At 31.2% G+C, this 17,993-nt stretch overlaps 1 protein-coding gene across 2 annotated transcripts in view; it reads right to left on the bottom strand.

Moving 5' to 3' along the window:
* The window catches only part of Ae2 (anion exchange protein Ae2), a 40,105-nt gene extending 23,956 nt beyond the window's left edge, over positions 1–16,149 (bottom strand). For both annotated transcript variants that reach the window (XM_085205636.1, XM_085205635.1), the window contains exon 1: positions 15,950–16,149. In XM_085205636.1, coding sequence (XP_085061762.1) covers positions 15,950–15,997 — 48 coding nt within the window. In that variant the 5' untranslated portion in view covers positions 15,998–16,149. The remainder of the gene's footprint in view (positions 1–15,949) is intronic.
* Between the last annotated feature and the right edge of the window lie 1,844 nt (positions 16,150–17,993).

The following is a 17,993-nucleotide window of genomic DNA, read 5'->3' as shown; positions in this document are numbered from 1 at the left end:
CTAAGAAACCACGAAACACATGTTCAATGAAATATTTTTAAGAGCCTGTATTTAAATTTTTATAAAAATCGGTGGCGATTTAAAGATTTTTCCATACAAACTTTCAACCCCTTATTGGCACTCTTAGGGGGTAAATTCTAAAAAACCGTGAAACACGTGTTCAATTAAATATTTTTAAGAGTCTGAATTTACAATTTTATAAAAATCGGTGCAGATTTAATTTTTTTTCCATACAACTTTCAACCCCTATTTCACCCCTTTAGGGTTAAAATTTTTCAAAATCCCTTCTTAGTGGATGTCCAGATTACGAAAGTAAACATCTGTCCAAATTCCACGTTTCTACGCACAGCGGTTACGGCTGTGCGTGCGTCTTACCTCAGTCAGTGAGGACAAGTCCTTTTATATATATAGATTATAGGGGACATTTATCAACGCAATAGAACCAAAAAAAAAAAAATTTTTTATTTCTAAAATTCTTAAAATCTCTCCCTCGTTTTTAAATACTAGGTTCCCTCTGTCTAATCTGCTATATGGAATATACAGCGTGAAGCTGATTATTAATATCGCTATTTCTATAATAACAAAATCTAGACAATAATGAATCTATAATTATCTATTATTAAATATTATAATATTAATATTTATACTTAACAATGTGTTTGTAAGGCAAGTTATAAATAAATCGTTACTCAAGATCGTCATCAGCTTATATAGTAAAATTTTATAGCTAATAGTAAAATTAAATAACAACAGTTTTCTCATTTAAAGTATAGTTTTATCTTCATATACCTAAACATTCATTGTATTGCATATAAATATAAAATATGTAACTACTTTGTATTTTTCATTTATATTATTTAGGTAACGGCCATTGGTATCTTCCTTACCACGTGTGAGTCTTTAATGTATCTAAAGATATATTTTTAACTTATTAAATCTAAATATTTTAACTTGTATTTGATTGGAATAATATTATATTAAATTGAAAATTAACCTAAAAAATTAAGTATAACCGTTTGAGCAGCCAAAGTGTCAAAACACTGTAGAAAGGTCACGGTCACGGCCGGACGACAGCCCCCATCTTTTCCTTTAAAACTTGCCGCCGACAGCTGTTTCAAGCCAAACTTGTTACGACGAAGAAATAATACATCCAAGGGGTTCATGTATACCATATTGTATGGTATCTTGTATTCGTAAAAGATGTAAGCTTATTCAACACGGAGCAATAAAATACAGAGTGTATGTATTATCGGAGTCAAGGTCAAAAGAACTTGGGACCTGCCTTTTCATTTTATTTTGGCCATATTAATAATCATGATTCGGATATTTCAACACACTCGTTACTATACGAAGTGAATCTCACAAAAACACACTTACAGTTCGACGAGACTCTACCGAGCTTTACATTTACTTTTGTGTGAGTGCTTATAAAAATAAACCAGAAATTAATTTTTAAGAGATTTTATTTTTTTAATTAGACTTGTATATTCGCGGACTGTACCTACCCGAGTGTTTGGCTTTTTATTCATATTCCTGTCTCCTAATCTCTAATGTTTAAATATATAAAGTGTTATAAAAACTATAAGATCTTATTGTATTTGCAACAAATAAATAATAATATAAAAAAAATCTTATGGGAATTTCAGATCTATTATCGACTTACAATTTCCAATTGCCCTTATCGCATAATCACGTGGACGTTGTCACTATCACAATCTAGATAATAAAAAAATACTAATCTTTTAACACTCTATCAAATTATAATATGACGAGCTATTAAATATTTTTAAACTAGTATTAACCATCTATGTGACCACCGAAGTGAAGTGAGCCTCGCCTTTAGTCTAGAGTATTTCGTCTAGATTTTATTTAATAATAAAAAAAGAGCACGTTTTTTTGCGCTCGACTACAGGTCACTAAAGCATCTGCAAAAACCATGTGCGAATAAACAGTTACACAAAAACTATACAAACTGGTTCTCTTGTTCAAGCATAGGGGCTTAGACGCACAGTACATACCTACTTACTTCAATCAAAATTCTAAGTTGATACATTCAAAAGAATTTGAAAAAAAAAACAGGCCGTCATGGCGCAGGTACAAGCGTGTGATTGTTGACGCGACGGTTTTAGGTTCGATTTCCACTCGGGGTAGTTAATTATTATTTCTTAATATTTTCATTTGAGGCCAGTTGTGGGTTCGATCCCCACTCGAGGAGATGAAATATTTATTTAAATGTATATATCCATTTCTTCGCTCTGATGTAGAGGCAAAGCGGCAGCGTTGAGTTCTACCACTCAACACGCAATGCGTCTAGAATTTGGCAGAAAGTGGGGAACGGAGTGTCTTAACACTAGGTTCTCTCTGCTTACCCTATTATAAGCGGGATATAGCGTGAAACAGAAAAAAAGCAATATGACCTCCACATGTTTAATGAACATGTATTTTTAATGTTATACATAGATTAGATAAAACTTGGTAAAATTGTAATGACACTGCAAAGGACAGCGGGCTCAATAACGACAATTATAACACGAATATATTATTTTGACCTTAAACACTTATAATATGAACGTAAGTGTACATTCAATTTCATATAATATTATATGATTAATCGACAAGCGTAGTAGTAGAATTTTATAGAATACTAGCGGCCCGCTCGCGGTTTCACCCGCGTGAACTATGTTATTATTAATTTCTGTCTCCATGACTACGTCCTAGTGACGTCTATGCAAAATTTGAGACTTCTAGCATTTGTAGTAACGAAATTTCATACAAACTTTCGACCCCAAAAACAACCCCTTAGAAGTCGAATATTGCAAATTGCCGTCTTAGCGAGCACCTACGTCCTATAAGTAACTCCTATGCAAAATTTCAGATTCCTAGCACTTGTAGTTTCTGAGATTTCGTAATGAGTGAGTGACCTTTCGATTTTATATATATAGATATATATATATTCTATAAAATTCTAATATATATATATATATATATTCTATATAAATTCAATTTATATGGTAAATAGATTTTTCGTTGGAGTGTTAGTTTATTTTACGTTGTATCTACTCGAAAAAAGTACATAGATTTAAAAAAAAAGTTGTCTATCCGCCAGAAGCACTCGGCTACAGGAATTGAATCCAGTTAAGTTTTTATCATATTTTTTCTATGATTCATTTTTTTTCAAATATTTTTATATCTACATTGTACCTACATATAAAAATAAATATAAAAGAAATATTGTTAAAGTTAAAGATATGATAGATCCTATTATTAATTATTATTGGCATCTTTGTTTTAGTTTAAGATTTTACAATTACTTACTTAAAATTATCATTGTACTAGCGGACAAGGACGCGGCTACGCCTGCTTGAAATATAAGAATATAATTTCTATAGAAATATAATTTCAATCTAGATGAAATACTAAAAGTGACTATTATACTTATTTTCATAAGGATGAATATCAAAATAACGCGGTAACGAACGCGGTCGCGTAGCGACGACGGTTGTTATTAACATGGCAGAATAAATTGCATGTAAAATTAAAAAGTATTTTAATTTATTAGTATATATGTGTAATGTAATGTTATATAGCCTATAGCACTTCTGAAGAATGCAGCTTTCATACAAAACAAAAACAAAGTAAATCGATCCAGTAGATCCAGAGATCTTAGCGTTCAAACAAACAAACAAACAAACAAACTGTTCCGCTTTATTATATTAGTATAGATTATAATTTTATAATTACCAACTCAGACAACAATTATATCTGTATAATCGTTGCATAAATAAGCTTAAATCTATAAATAAAAGGGTATGTATTTCATATCCTTATATTTTTTTCCATATTATAATCTATATATATATATATATATATAAAAGGACTGGCACATAATAAAACTGTAAAAAAAATGTGTCTACATTGATTATACATATATGCGAAAAAAACGATGCGTTGTCTATTCGTTAGCCACTCGGACCTATGGACTCAACATTCAATATACAATGCTACCATCAAGTCATTCGAACGTGTAAAATATGTTATTTAATTTACAAAGGTACTAAACCCCAATGGGCTCAAACTGAGTTGCTCACGTTTCACAAAAAGGCTTGATAATCCATAAAAAGACCATGGCGAAGCATCACCACGGCCAACGCTAATTGGAGCAAGTCTATTGAGGCTCACGGCTCTTGAAGAATACAAACTGGTTTGTTAAGTACTTACTAATATTTATATTATTGTTAATACATTTATTTTATTTATTTTTTTATTCTTCACGCTGTATCCCGCATATAGCTGATCGGTTCTGGATCGGCAGAGAGAACCTAGGAACTTAGTGTTCAGACATTCCGTATCCGTTAAGACACTATCGTTCCCCATTCTGGAGGCATTGCGTTAGTGGCGAAACTCAACGCTTCAATACATTTATGTAATATCGTAATAGGTACTAAGAAAATTTATTTAATAAAAATCTTATCGAGGGAAAATACTTTTTCGTAGTTCTTTGGTTTCAAGTATATGATAGAGCAGATTAAGAAATCGATAACACTACAATCGACCCTGCAAAAGGAAATATTTTTATATCAATGAGATATATAACTGTAGTATACGTTACAAAAATCTGTAAATTTTACAAAAAAAATGTGTTCCAATTTTCTTATTAAAAAAAAAATTAGCTTCACGCTGTATCCCGCACACAACAGAGAGAGATTATAATAAGGGAAAACATACGGACGAGCGGTACCTGGCAACCTAGTGTTAAAACACTCCGTCCTCATTAAATAACTTACGTTCTCCACTTTCAGCCGAATTCTAGAAGCATTGCATGTTGAGAGGCAGAACTCAACGTGCTTTGCCTCCACACCAGAGCGAAGAAATAGAAATATAAACGTAAATAAATATTTCACTTCCTCGAGTGGGAATCGAACCCACTACCGTCGCGATACACCCTAGTTCCACAGCGCCACGATGGCCTCTTCTTCTTTAAGAAAATCTCACTGTTCAAGGATACGAAGACATTTGTAAAAATAAATTAATTTGAGATGTGCCAGAAACGTCCCCTGTTACTGTCACCATGATCGACGTAAACGTCAAGCGTGTGGCGTCGGAATTTTGCACCAAACATTTAAAATCCACAACTTTTTGGCTAACAACAATCGAGTTGCGTCAATTTAATAATGTAACAAAACACGTAATATTTATTTTTATTTCTTTCTTATATTAGAAAATAATTAATATTTTCACATTCGTCCAAAATAAAAAATAAAAATTTGTTAATATTATTTTTACCCATCATCCGCTTGTACGCGTACCAAAAGAAACACGTAAACATCGCTGTAAATGTAAGCAAAGTATTTTATAATAAATAGATCGAGGGCATGTCTGGCATGGCGTGAAAGCACAAACTATAATCTTTGGTGTTTAGTTTAAATCGCACATCTTAGGAATCGTGGCGTGTGTTTTCTAAAAAAGTCTTTTTCTTTCCTAAATGTGGAATAACACTTTAAAAATATAAAAAATATAGCATTTTATATGATATATAACAATATAAAGTAGGTATGTATATACAATTACAAAAATAGCTGGATTGTAAAATCAGTAAACAAACGCCATATCACACTTCAGTGTTATAATGAAAATTACCTCACATAACAATTAGCAATAGTATATTTCCAATAAATTTAAATGTCAATACTACTTTGATTTATAGTCTATAGACTTAGCAAATAGATGGAAAGAAAAAATAATAATTTTAAATGCATTTTTTTATAAGAAGTAATATTCAAAATTTGTAACTATTATTTTTTACAGTGTTTATACCACACAACAAACCTAAGGCTAAGAAATGATTTTTTAAATATAAGAAAAAATAAAATTAAAGCACCACTTCTACGAAGTCAGAGTAGGCCGGGAGATTAGTAATTGATGAAATGGTAATACGTGTGGTGTTTAAAGATGATTTTCCATGAGACTATAATATAAACATAACTATTCCTTAGAGGTTGCTCTCGATAGTAAGGCTATGGCGGCTATGTCCATGTATTCTAATTTCTAAGTCTCTGATATTTTCTAAGGTATTTACATATTAATTTATACGCTATAAAGGGCATTTAGCATAAAGTACATATTACATAACGTATTTAATTTGTTGAGTATTATTTTATAGTTTATCATAGCTTTGTAATGTAAGTAAAAAAATATATAAGCCCAATATTATTTGCAACATATAAAACATAAAAAAATTTACGTGGGCTACCTGTAAGACATAGTGTTCAAAAATACTTTTTTTCTTATTTATGAACCGATTTAAATAAAACAAACACTAATAGGTACCTATTAGTATTTTGGAAAATTTCTCTTAACTATAATGTTAGGAGAAATTTTCTAAAATACAATAGTGAAAAGGCCGTTTTTGAGATTTGCGTGCACAAACGCAGAGATAAACAAAGAAAAACATGTTTTTTTTTAATAATCCTTGTTTTAGGTTCTATTATATTGATAGAACCTGAATAATAAATTTTCACATATACCTTCCATGTACAGACAGCGATCAGTTACAATATTATTATATGTATAGATTTGGTAAGTCATTCAGTGCATCATATTTATTAGTACCGTAGTACTTGTGAATTTGACTCGACCGCTGCCACCCACATACATACGACAACGCTTCCGACGTTATTATTCTAATACACGAACGACTTCCCTTCAATACGGTATATGATAATATTAAAAATGAACCTGACAACCTAGTGTTAAAACACTCCGTCCTCATTAAATAACTTCCGTTCCCCACTTTCCGCCGAATTCTGTAGGCATTACATGTTGACTGGCAGAACTGAACGAAGCCTCCTACCTCGATACCAGAGCGAAGAAATGAAAATATTGACTAAATATTAAATTTCCTCGAGTGGGAGTCGAATCCACAATCTATCGTTTTATTCTATCTAAGGTTTTTAAGCTTCTTATAATACTGCTGATACATTGCTATGACGAAACCTTTATTGAAATAAAGTACATATAAGATTTAACTGTCCATTACAAATATATAATTGACATCAAATTATATATAATTACAAACAATCAGAGATACTAATGCATATATGCGCACATGTGTACCTAAAGTTTATATAATTTTCTATGACCATCATTAAAAACGGCGTATATGTGAATAAATGGTTTTTCTTGTAAATACAAAAAGTAATGACTTCTCATGTTTAATCGATTTATAGCTTTTCTTATTGTATTGCCAGCGATCATCAAATCAATGTATTATATTTTTATTAGATAATAATAAATAAATAAATAATAATTATTATTTTTATTTAGATAATAGAGTCTAGTTGTGGCGCAGGGCTCATTCGAGAAAATGAAATATGAAACATTTTCATTTCTTCGTTCTGGTGTCAGTCCTAATACTAGGTTGCCAGGTTCCCCCGGCCTCTGGCTTCCCCTATATGCGGAATACAGCGTGCAGGGTATAAAAAAAGAAAAGAAAATGTAACATTTTAAATTCAAAAATAAATCTATTATAGATATTTTCATAATTATTAGGTACTATTAACTTACAATACAAATAAAGGAAAAAATATATATGTCTTTCATAGAAAAAAAACAACATTACAAACACATATTTTAGTAATTTTATCCAAAATGTACGCAAACTTAAGTGTTTTAGTCAACTTTTATAAAAAAAAAATTTATAGAAGCGTCGGTAGGCGATACCGACTCGCACTTAACCGTTTTGCGATCGAGCTTCTAATTTTTACGTCTATTGTAAAATAACGTATGTACAGTAAATAAGCGCAAGTTTGCGCACGCGCATCCTAAAAGGCTACACGAGTGGCATCTCAATTCTCAACATACAAGATGTATGACGAACTTATTTAAATTCGTAAGTCACGCAAACTAAGATTGGATTTAATCCAATTGTTTTTACGTAAATACCTTTGAATTTTAGCAATACTTGGCGATTCGTCGCTCGTTCGTTTGAGAACATTTGATACCTACTGTATAGTTGGTGAAATACTGTTTTGTGTATATATTAGCCCAAAAAGCGTCAGTGAATTCAATATTTTATTTTCTTCGAATGGGAATCGAATCCGCAACCAATCGCTTTTGCCGCAACTGCCACGAGCAGAGGCATTTTTTAACAAACGATTATTATTAAGTAGTTTTCCATGTTGTTTGCAAGATCTGTGAAGATCACAGCAAATATTATTATATCGAGAAATAATCTGATTTTCTGTAGATACTTCACACATATTTACTTCGAAGATAATATTACTGACAACTTGACTCTTATACTGCATTAGTGTTTCGTATATGACGTGTTTTCTAGTACACCAGAAGAGGGCCCTTGTGGATTGAATATATTATAGAACTGCAATATTACTAGAACAATTTATTTAACTTCAATTATTTTCTATATAATTCTTTTGCAATATCTTTAATTTTTAATATGCAGGTCTTCTATAGAATTATTAAGAAAAAAAAAATCGTGTTAAATTAGACATTGGTGATAAAATATTAATGGTTTATTTTTTTTCACAATATACTTATTTATGTAAAAAATAATAAAGTATTGTTTATTAAGCAAATAATAAAATATATATTTATGAGACTTCATGGTGTACCTCATTTAAATTAATCGTAGACTGTCTCCATAACTGTATCTATATATATAAAATCGAAAGGTCACTCATTCATCATGAAATCTCAGAAACTACAAGTGCTAGGAATCTCAAATTTTGCTTAGGAGTTATTTATAGGACGTAGGTGCTCGCTAAGACGGGATTCTGCAATATTCGATCCTAAGGGGATGAAATAGGGGTTGAAAGCTTGTATAATATATTGGCAGCGGCGTTGAGTTTCTCCACACAGCACGCAATGCCTCCGGAATTCAGCGGAAAGGGAGAACAGAGTGTGTTAACACTAGGCTCCCTCTACCTACCCTGCTACAAGCAGAATATAGCGTGAAGCTGAAGAATACAAGCGGGAACCGAGAGACGTACATACGTACTCTACGACCGCTCTGCAAATTATTAAAAACAAAAAAAAAATAGTTAGCTGTAAAACAAATGAGGAAAATCCAACATAATTAGTGTGTTATTTAATTTACAAAATAATATAATTTCTTAGAAATATATTATTTCTTTGATGGTAAACATTGACACACTCTTGTTGAGCAATTGTACAAGAATCCGAGACAAAATACTCATTGTTTGACTAGCACCTGAGTAAAAATAACACTTAGAATATGAAATCATACAGATTATATTTATAGCGGTAGCATTTAATAAGCAATAAAAATCATACGTTTATTACTTTATTACTCACTTTTAAGTGTGTGACCGACCTAGATAAATTACATTGGGATTATTTTGCGAGTATTTAGTTAGGTGACGCTATCGCGGCATTTGGTAGCGTCTGTCGGCCCGTCTATACACATGACGGTTGCGGGATTGGTGGTGGGTGCTTAGCGGCACAAGGGTGTGACTGTATCGCGACGGTCGTGGGTTCAATCCCCATTCGAGGAAGTGGAATATTTATTTACGTTTATATTTCCATATCTTCGCTCTGGTGTCGAGGCAAAGCGCGGTGTTGAGTTCTGCCACTGCAATGTCTCCAGAATTCAGCAAAAAGTGAGGAAGGGAGTATCTTAACACTAGGTTCTCTTTGCCTACCCTGCTGTGTGAGGGACACAACGTGAAGCTGATTTGACTTAATTTAATTTTAAATATACATATTCGTATAAGTATGAAAAATGTAGCAGGTAGCTATCTGTATATGGAAGATATTTAAGAAAAACTTCTATAGGGGGCATTTATTAACGAAATAGAACACAATTTATTTTAAATTTATGTATGTTTGTCGGTTGGTCTGTGCGTTGATACATGGTCTCAGAAACTTTTAAACTAATTTAAGTACAGTTTTCACTATTGTATTGTTGTGGACTTGACTTAACATTAAGTGATTATATTATATTTTATCCTTTTCAAGCGGACGATGTCGCAAGCGGGTCGCTAGTTTACCGTATTTTCGCTTCCCCGATGTGGAAATAATTTCCTATATTGATGTATGTTTAAGTACTTAAACAATGTATGAATCGGGCAGACATATTTTATTTAAACCATTTCAAGTGCATAAAGTAGGTACTTTTGTTTAGTTAGACATAACAAAAACCGTACTTGACTATTATCTTATCCGGATATAGATTTGAATATTGATATTATTGGCGTAAACAATCGTATCGTAATAAGTTTAAAGGAAACAAACGAAATCTATTGATAAGATCCCTTACAAAATTATTATGAAACACCAGTTAATTTTGTAGTTAGATACTAGCGACCCTAACGCGACTTCGCCCGCTTAAATTTATTGTAATATTTTAGCCAGATCATAAACCATATTTACGTAAACTGTAGCCTATGTGTTATTTTAATGTAAATATATATAATAAGCTATTTTCATGTAAAATTTCATTTAAATCCATTTAGTAGTTTTTGTGTAAAAGTGAAACAAACATGCACCTTACAAACTTTCACATTTATAATATTAGTAGGATAGGATATATATATGAAAATTATTGTTTCTAATTATAGCTATATGTAGAATTATCCTACTAATTTAAACTACATTTTGGTTCTCTTCTTATTTTATTTGATATTGCTCGCAAAAAAATATCCCATTTAATATAGAAAAATGTTTAGTTATTTCATAGAGTCGACATGTATGTACACACGCACGGAAAACTTTTTCTAATATTAAGAATATCCTTTAGTTACTTTTACTTCTTTTGTTGGTTCATTTCAATAACTAAGATATTTTTTCTAATAATATGTCTCTACTTATTATTCTTTTTGATTATTTAAGTTTACATTTTCTTACTAATTCTATTGAAAACTGAAAATAATTTTATATATATCGCATAGGAGGCGTAGCCGCGTACGGATCCGCTAGTATTACATAAATATATGAGGCAAGATTACATAATAAATTTTATTCTGAATCTATATTTAAGACAACTATGTTTTTTTATGTGGATTTTTCTGTCAATTGTGTGGATTTCTAAAACAACCGTTAATCCACTTGTCTTCTGTCCAGATAACGTGACATTGATACTAGGAAATAGTTTACTTTTCAAAATTTTCTTATCGGAAAACAAACTTAAAATATTATGTTATTCAGACTTAGTTACATATTGTACACGAAAATATTAGCTCAAGTTATTTTCTTTGAAAAACAGTGATATCATAGTAAGTATTCGGTGTTAAAAATTAAATAATTCCTAATTATATTTCTTAGTTGTCAATATTCATATACATGTAGTTAGATTTACATAATTTTTAAATAACTTTTAGTTAATCTAATTCAATCGTTACATATAAAAAGGTATTGATTTGTCAAATTGTATCTGTTTTCAATAAATAAAGTTACTTAATATATATTTTTTGTAAGAGTAGGCAGAGGGAACCTAATTGAGCGCGCTCTACTGGATACTTTTTACACTCTTTGTCATCAATAGGGTCCCAAACGGTTTAACCGATTGAGATGAAAATTTGCAAACATAAAAATATGACCACATAGAATATAGAATGAGGTTTTAGACGAAAAAAAAGATCTAAAAATTCAAAAATTCATTTCTCGCTTCGCTCAACATGTGAACACTACCGAGATATTGCGAGCGCAACGACTCAAAATTGAAATCCGGTTCGCGCCCCTAGTATAGGACACTAAGTACCCCATGCACCGCCCAAATTTCGAGACATTTTGCGTTGAATGAGAGGACTTAAGAGAGAAGGAAATGAAAATATCTCATTACCCGAATGAGATTCGAACACACAACCGACGCGTTTACAGACAGAGGCTGTGCGACAATATACTAATATTGTTAATTCCCTATTTCATATTGAAATAATCATTTATTTACATAATTAAAAACATAATGAATAAAAAAATAGATAACATTTTTTTACTATTAAAGTGTTAATAATACAGTAGGTACTGTTAAGCTAATTAATTTATTATACAACACTATAATTATGATCGATTTAAATTTTTCAAGTATTTAATATTAACTTTATTTATTAGTTTAATTCTTAGTTTTTTATTCAATCATTACATATAAAAAAGCTTTAAGAACGGATTTACTAATTAATTTTTTTTAATTTTATTTAATTTTTAATTTTTTTTTATTTTCTATTTTATTTAACAAGTATAAATGTACAATTAATTTAATATACATTCAGAAACTAGCTTTTGAGATTCTAAATATCCCATATAGTCTAAGCTAAAATTCTACATTTTATAGAAAAATCTAATCTAGTTAATTCATAGGTATATCCATATAACAATGTTGTACAAAATGAAATGTCTTTCATTTTACTTAACTACTTGTATAATATTTAAATTACGTAAAATAAATTTGTAGAAAGGCTGTTTTGTTCACAAAACGATTATTTTCAAATACAAACAAAGAATGTAACTGAAAAAAATCGTAAGTAAAATGCAATAGAGTACAGTACTTTCTTCGAGCACCTATGACCATAACATGAATATTTCCAATTAATATTTCCTTTGTAAAGAATTTCACAGTGAAATACGTGGATGAGGTGAATTATTTTGAATAAAAGCTAATTACTTTACTATAGCACAGCAGACAATGTTGGATCCAGATGGTCGTGGTTTTGAAGACTGCTCGGTGGAAATATAAATTTCAAATCTTTAATTAATATTTGTAATTAACAGTTTTATAAAAACAAGAGTTGACTCACTCTGCGTATACTTTTTCGAGCTTATGTAAAGCGTGTATATATATATATATACACTTTTTTGTATATACCTTATACAAAAAAGTATATACATATATATGTATACTTTTTTTAACTAAGTAGGTAGAAGAATTTTGCATACTTTTTTTAATTTGTTTCATAAATTAGATGAGAAAATCGGACAACACACTTCTATAGACTCTATTGTTAAAACAACAGAGGTAAATTTAAATTACGTTCAAGTTTATCCTTACATCAAAAATATATATCGACTTTACAAAAGTCAAAAGCAAAAACCGTTACGTTTACACATGTACTTACTAAATTAAGAGCAATGCAGCATTTATTATGATAATCTATAATAAACATCATTATAATTAACATTAATTTAGCGTAAACCGAAGCTGAGATTTTTGAGGTAAAAAGTACCTACAGAAACACTTCAAAAGTCCGGTGTTACCCCCGACGTACCTTAAGAAGTAATATGAATTATGAAGACTGACTGGAGCGTCAACAAAAGATGTTTATATATTTTATACTAGTGGACCCGAACGCGGCTACGCCCGCCTAAACTATACGAATATTTATTAAATATATTTATGAAATTAATTTCAGTTTTCTATAGAGAGATGCGTAAAGCAAGCTCATTTTGGGTGACATTTTCTAACAACAAACTTTGCAAATCGTTGCCTAGCAACGACAGTTGTTATTAACATGGCGTAATAAATTGCATGTCAAATTAATAAGTATTTTAATATATTGGTATATATCGATAATATTACAAATATGAGAAAAAAAAGTATCCTATGTTCATCCCGTGACTCTCAAGTATCTCTATATGAGTATTTTATCACTATTAAATTAGCGGTTTGGCCCTGATTGCGTAAAAGACAGACAGACAGACAGACAGAGTTACTTTCGAATTTATAATATAGGTATGGATTGATTGTCGTTGATTAGATCGCTTCAGCTTACTACGGCGACGGACGGATGCGAACATTTCAAACATTGTAAATATTTATTGTTTTACCACAAACATCGGTCTCAAGTTCAGCAAAGTAGTTAATTTTCTTGTAACTTTGTTTATTTTTTAAGTTCAATACAATGTATCACAACAACCACTAATTACAAACAAATTTATAATTAGTTCTACAAATTATTTTTTTCAAGGATTTATTTAATGTGATTTAAAACAAGATAGCGCTTTAAAATTTAATATTTAATTTTGAAAAATCATTGATAAACGAAAAACAAAATATATAGTAGATAAAGATAACGTATATTATCTAATATCTGTTTACGATCGAGGACATGTTTATTTAAAATACACTCGGTGTTTGATATTGTTATATGCGTTGGAAATTGAAATTATATTAGCCTCGTTTCCTTCGTTAATAGCGAAAGTACTACGTCAGATAATAATTTAATACATATAGATAGTAGATAAAACGCGACCTATCCCAATGAAAATAAGTTATCTTCGTAATCCGATTAAATACTAAATCTACTTCATTACTATCAAAATAAAAGAAATACACAGTGCTATATTATACTGTAATAATTTTTTTGAGCCAATCGTGGCGCAGGAGTTCAAGTGACTGTAAACGTGACTGGTTGTGGATTCGATCCCCATTCGAGGAAATGAAATATGTCTCAATACTCAATGCCTCCAGAAATCGGCGGAAAACAAGGAACGGAGTGTCTTAACACTTGGTTCCCTCTGCCTATCCCGCTGTATGCGGGATAAAGGGTAAAGCTGATTTTTTTTTACTATTCACTATGTAAACTGTTCCTGTTGAGCAATATGCATACTTCTATCTGCTTATTATTTAACCTTGTACGACAATTTATTACAATAACTTATGAAAATCTAGAAGACATTGATCGTTAATTGTAATAACCATGTATAAATAAATATTCTATCATTAATAATAAACATATTTTTATTCATAACTTATTCTAATGGCTACAAATCGTGAGAAAAAAATAAAATTTCACAAAAAGATAGTTTAAGTATAGCCATATATAAAGCGGTATATAAAGGATATTGACAAATACTTTTTAAGAAAGTCTTCCTAAGTTTTGAATAACACTTTGAAAATGTCATATTAATATGACATAAAAACACACCTAACTCTATCTATATTTACAGCCAAATATATATATACGTATATTAAACAGAAATTAATATAACAGACTAAATCTGTCACTATAAAGTTTCTATGTATGTTGTGGTTCACAAGTAAATGTTTATTTAGTTTGTCCACATCCCACCCACGTTTCCCATGCATTTAACCAGCAAACTTCACTCAAAGGGGTAGTGTCATCTGTTCGTTTATTACATTTTACTTTGACTTGGTGCTGATGAGTGGAATACTTTAACAGAAAATATCAAGAGGCCAGCTGTGGCGCGCCTGTAACGCGAGTGGTTGTGGGTTCGATACCCACTTGAAGAAATTAATTATTTACTTACATTTATATTTTCATTTCTGATATGGTGTCGAGGCAAAGCGCGGCGTTGTGTTTCCCCACTTAACACGCAGTGCTTTCAGAATTTGGTGGAAAATGGGGAACGGAGTGTCTTAACACTATGTTCATTCTGCCTATCCTGCTCTTCGCGGGATACAGCGTGAAGCTGATATATATTTTTAAATTTTATCATGACATAAATTATGTAATAAAAGTAGCATATTACATTTCTAGAAACTAGGCAATTATAAAAGTCCGCAAATTATGAACAAGGATAACGAGCATCTCTCTTATGAAGACCTCTGAACGCCTATGAGCATCTCCCTTAATTGTCACTCCGAGTGCGTTAAGGATAAAAGTTAGAATTCTTCTAGTAACATTAGGAACACCTTGACTTATTTCTTTACAACATACACAGCAAGATAAGAATTGAAATTATTAGTAAGCAATCAAAAAAATCAGAGTAGATAAATATTATTATATTCAATTAACTAAATAGTAAAAATAAAATAAACGCCTATAAAATCAATTTAAATCTCATAATAATTGTACGGCCATGCTCTACGCATATCGAATTATCACCGATGCAGAAACTTTGGTTCAGATTAAAAACTAGCCACTTAAAAAAAACTAAACCATAATCAAAGTATTATCAACATAAAATCTACACAAAAACTAATACAAATAAATGAATCGAGTAAATTAAAACTTACTTGTGGGGCGAAGCCAAGGAACGAGAGCTTCCTCTTACCGGCGCTCATGTCGGCGTAGTGTGGAGAGTCAGAACACTATACTTGATCGGCACTGGGCGGGAGGCATGCACGTGTAAATAACGTGCCGGCAACGAGCCGACTGATGGTCCGCGGGCGACGAGGCGTCAGCGCAGCTCCACCGGCGCCTACACAATAAGCGTGAAGTGTCCACAAGCCAGTGCCGCAGCCCACGGGCCACCGCACACCGCACTCACCTGCACAAACAATATAAACACACTTTAATACACTTGTTGCTGGTTGTAATACAACAGATTACACATGCTGCCTCTTGGACTATATTGTTATATAATATTGTAATGAACGGAAACTTTGTATATCTGTTATGTTCTAATACAAAAGATCCATTTTAACAATAGGAAGTAATATTTTTAAGTTTATTAATTGCAGCTATATACAGTAGAATACGATACGTCGGTGGCCTTTCAAAGATAACAGCAGTTAAAGATGCAAATTTACCAATTTGCATACAAATGTGTACATATGTATTTAATGAAGCACATTAAAAACGTATTTAGCCTTAATACAGTGTTAACTTTATTAAGGTTCATTCTAATACCTATAAAATGTCGAAAATATAGTCAAGATTGTTAGCGCATCACCCTGTATAACAGGTCCAACTCCAAGCCCCACCTAGTACAGGTACATTAAACATTAATAAATCTTATTTTTTTCCATAAAAATATAGATATTAATGGTGTCTCCATTTATAAAAAAACATTATTAATATTTACCAATTGCAAAAATGTAGTTTTGAAACGTCTGAAATTACTAAATGTCACAATTTAATTGAAAGTAGAGCTTAGAAATGTAGACAAGTACTTAAATAAAATTTTGCACATCGATTGATAGTAACCTGTTTTTATTTTTTTAAACTGACACGAATAATTTTTTAATTAAATTATACAGTTCAAACGTAAATTCCTTAACAAATTATCAATAATACTTTTTAGTAAACATAAAAATTGGTCCAAGACGTGCTGGTTCATATCTCGCTAAGTTTAAAATTTTATGTTTTCTAATAAGTGTTTCTCTGTTTTCGCAATTCCTACGAGCCAATATTTTACGTATTATACCCAATTCACACAAAGTTAAATGTACTCAATTGAGGCCAGTCGTAGCGCAGGTTCCATCTCCACTCGAATATGTGAAATACTTAAAGTTTTCATTTCTTCGCTCTGACGTCGGGGCAGAAGCGCGGCGTTTAATTCCACCACTCAATGCATCCAGAATTAAGGGGGAAATGGATAACGGAGTGTATTAGCACTCGGCTCCGTCTGCTTACCCTATGTTGAGGATGAAGCGTTAAACTGAAAAAAATCGACTCATCCCGGCCAAGAATCGTGTGCTATTTTCATATTATTTACCGCAATACACATATAGATATAGATTCCGCCGCTATTCACATTGTTTTCGCGTAGCTCTAACACTTACACGACGAGGACCAAGGCCGCGTTATTTGTTTCAAACAGTTGACATTAAACAACATGTTAATGATTCAAAGTGAGTTTTTTTTAGATAATACATTTTTTAATATAATAATTTAAAATTAAAAAATATGTTTCCCTGAAAGATTGTACCTACTTTTGTTTATTTTTGTAAATATTTAATAATATAATTGACGCCGTATCGTCGTTAAAAAATATATTTACCTACATACCTATATCTTAATTCTGCTTATTTGTTACTGCAAAAAGTGATACAATATTTATATATTAAACGACATTTGTAACTTCCTTTAATTACTGCGGAAATGGCGAATTTTAATTGGAATTGAAGTAAACGGTGTTTTAAGAATATGTTCCACATACAGTAGCATATTTGAATTGGAATTCTTAATAATTCCACAAGTTTTCATACTATTCAATATAACTTATTTGTACGGGATGTGCCTTGATAATCACTAGAGGACTCATTGCCGCGTATTATAATAATATGCGTTGCCATAGCAACGTGCATGTCACTTTATAAATACAATCCATACCTA

Source organism: Heliconius melpomene, chromosome 21, assembly GCF_056956725.1.
Source record: "Heliconius melpomene rosina isolate 202511_hmr_F chromosome 21, ASM5695672v1, whole genome shotgun sequence".
Taxonomy (NCBI): Eukaryota; Metazoa; Arthropoda; class Insecta; order Lepidoptera; family Nymphalidae; genus Heliconius; species Heliconius melpomene.
Note: the sequence above shows the minus strand (reverse complement) of the source record. Positions and strands in the feature narration are given on the sequence as shown.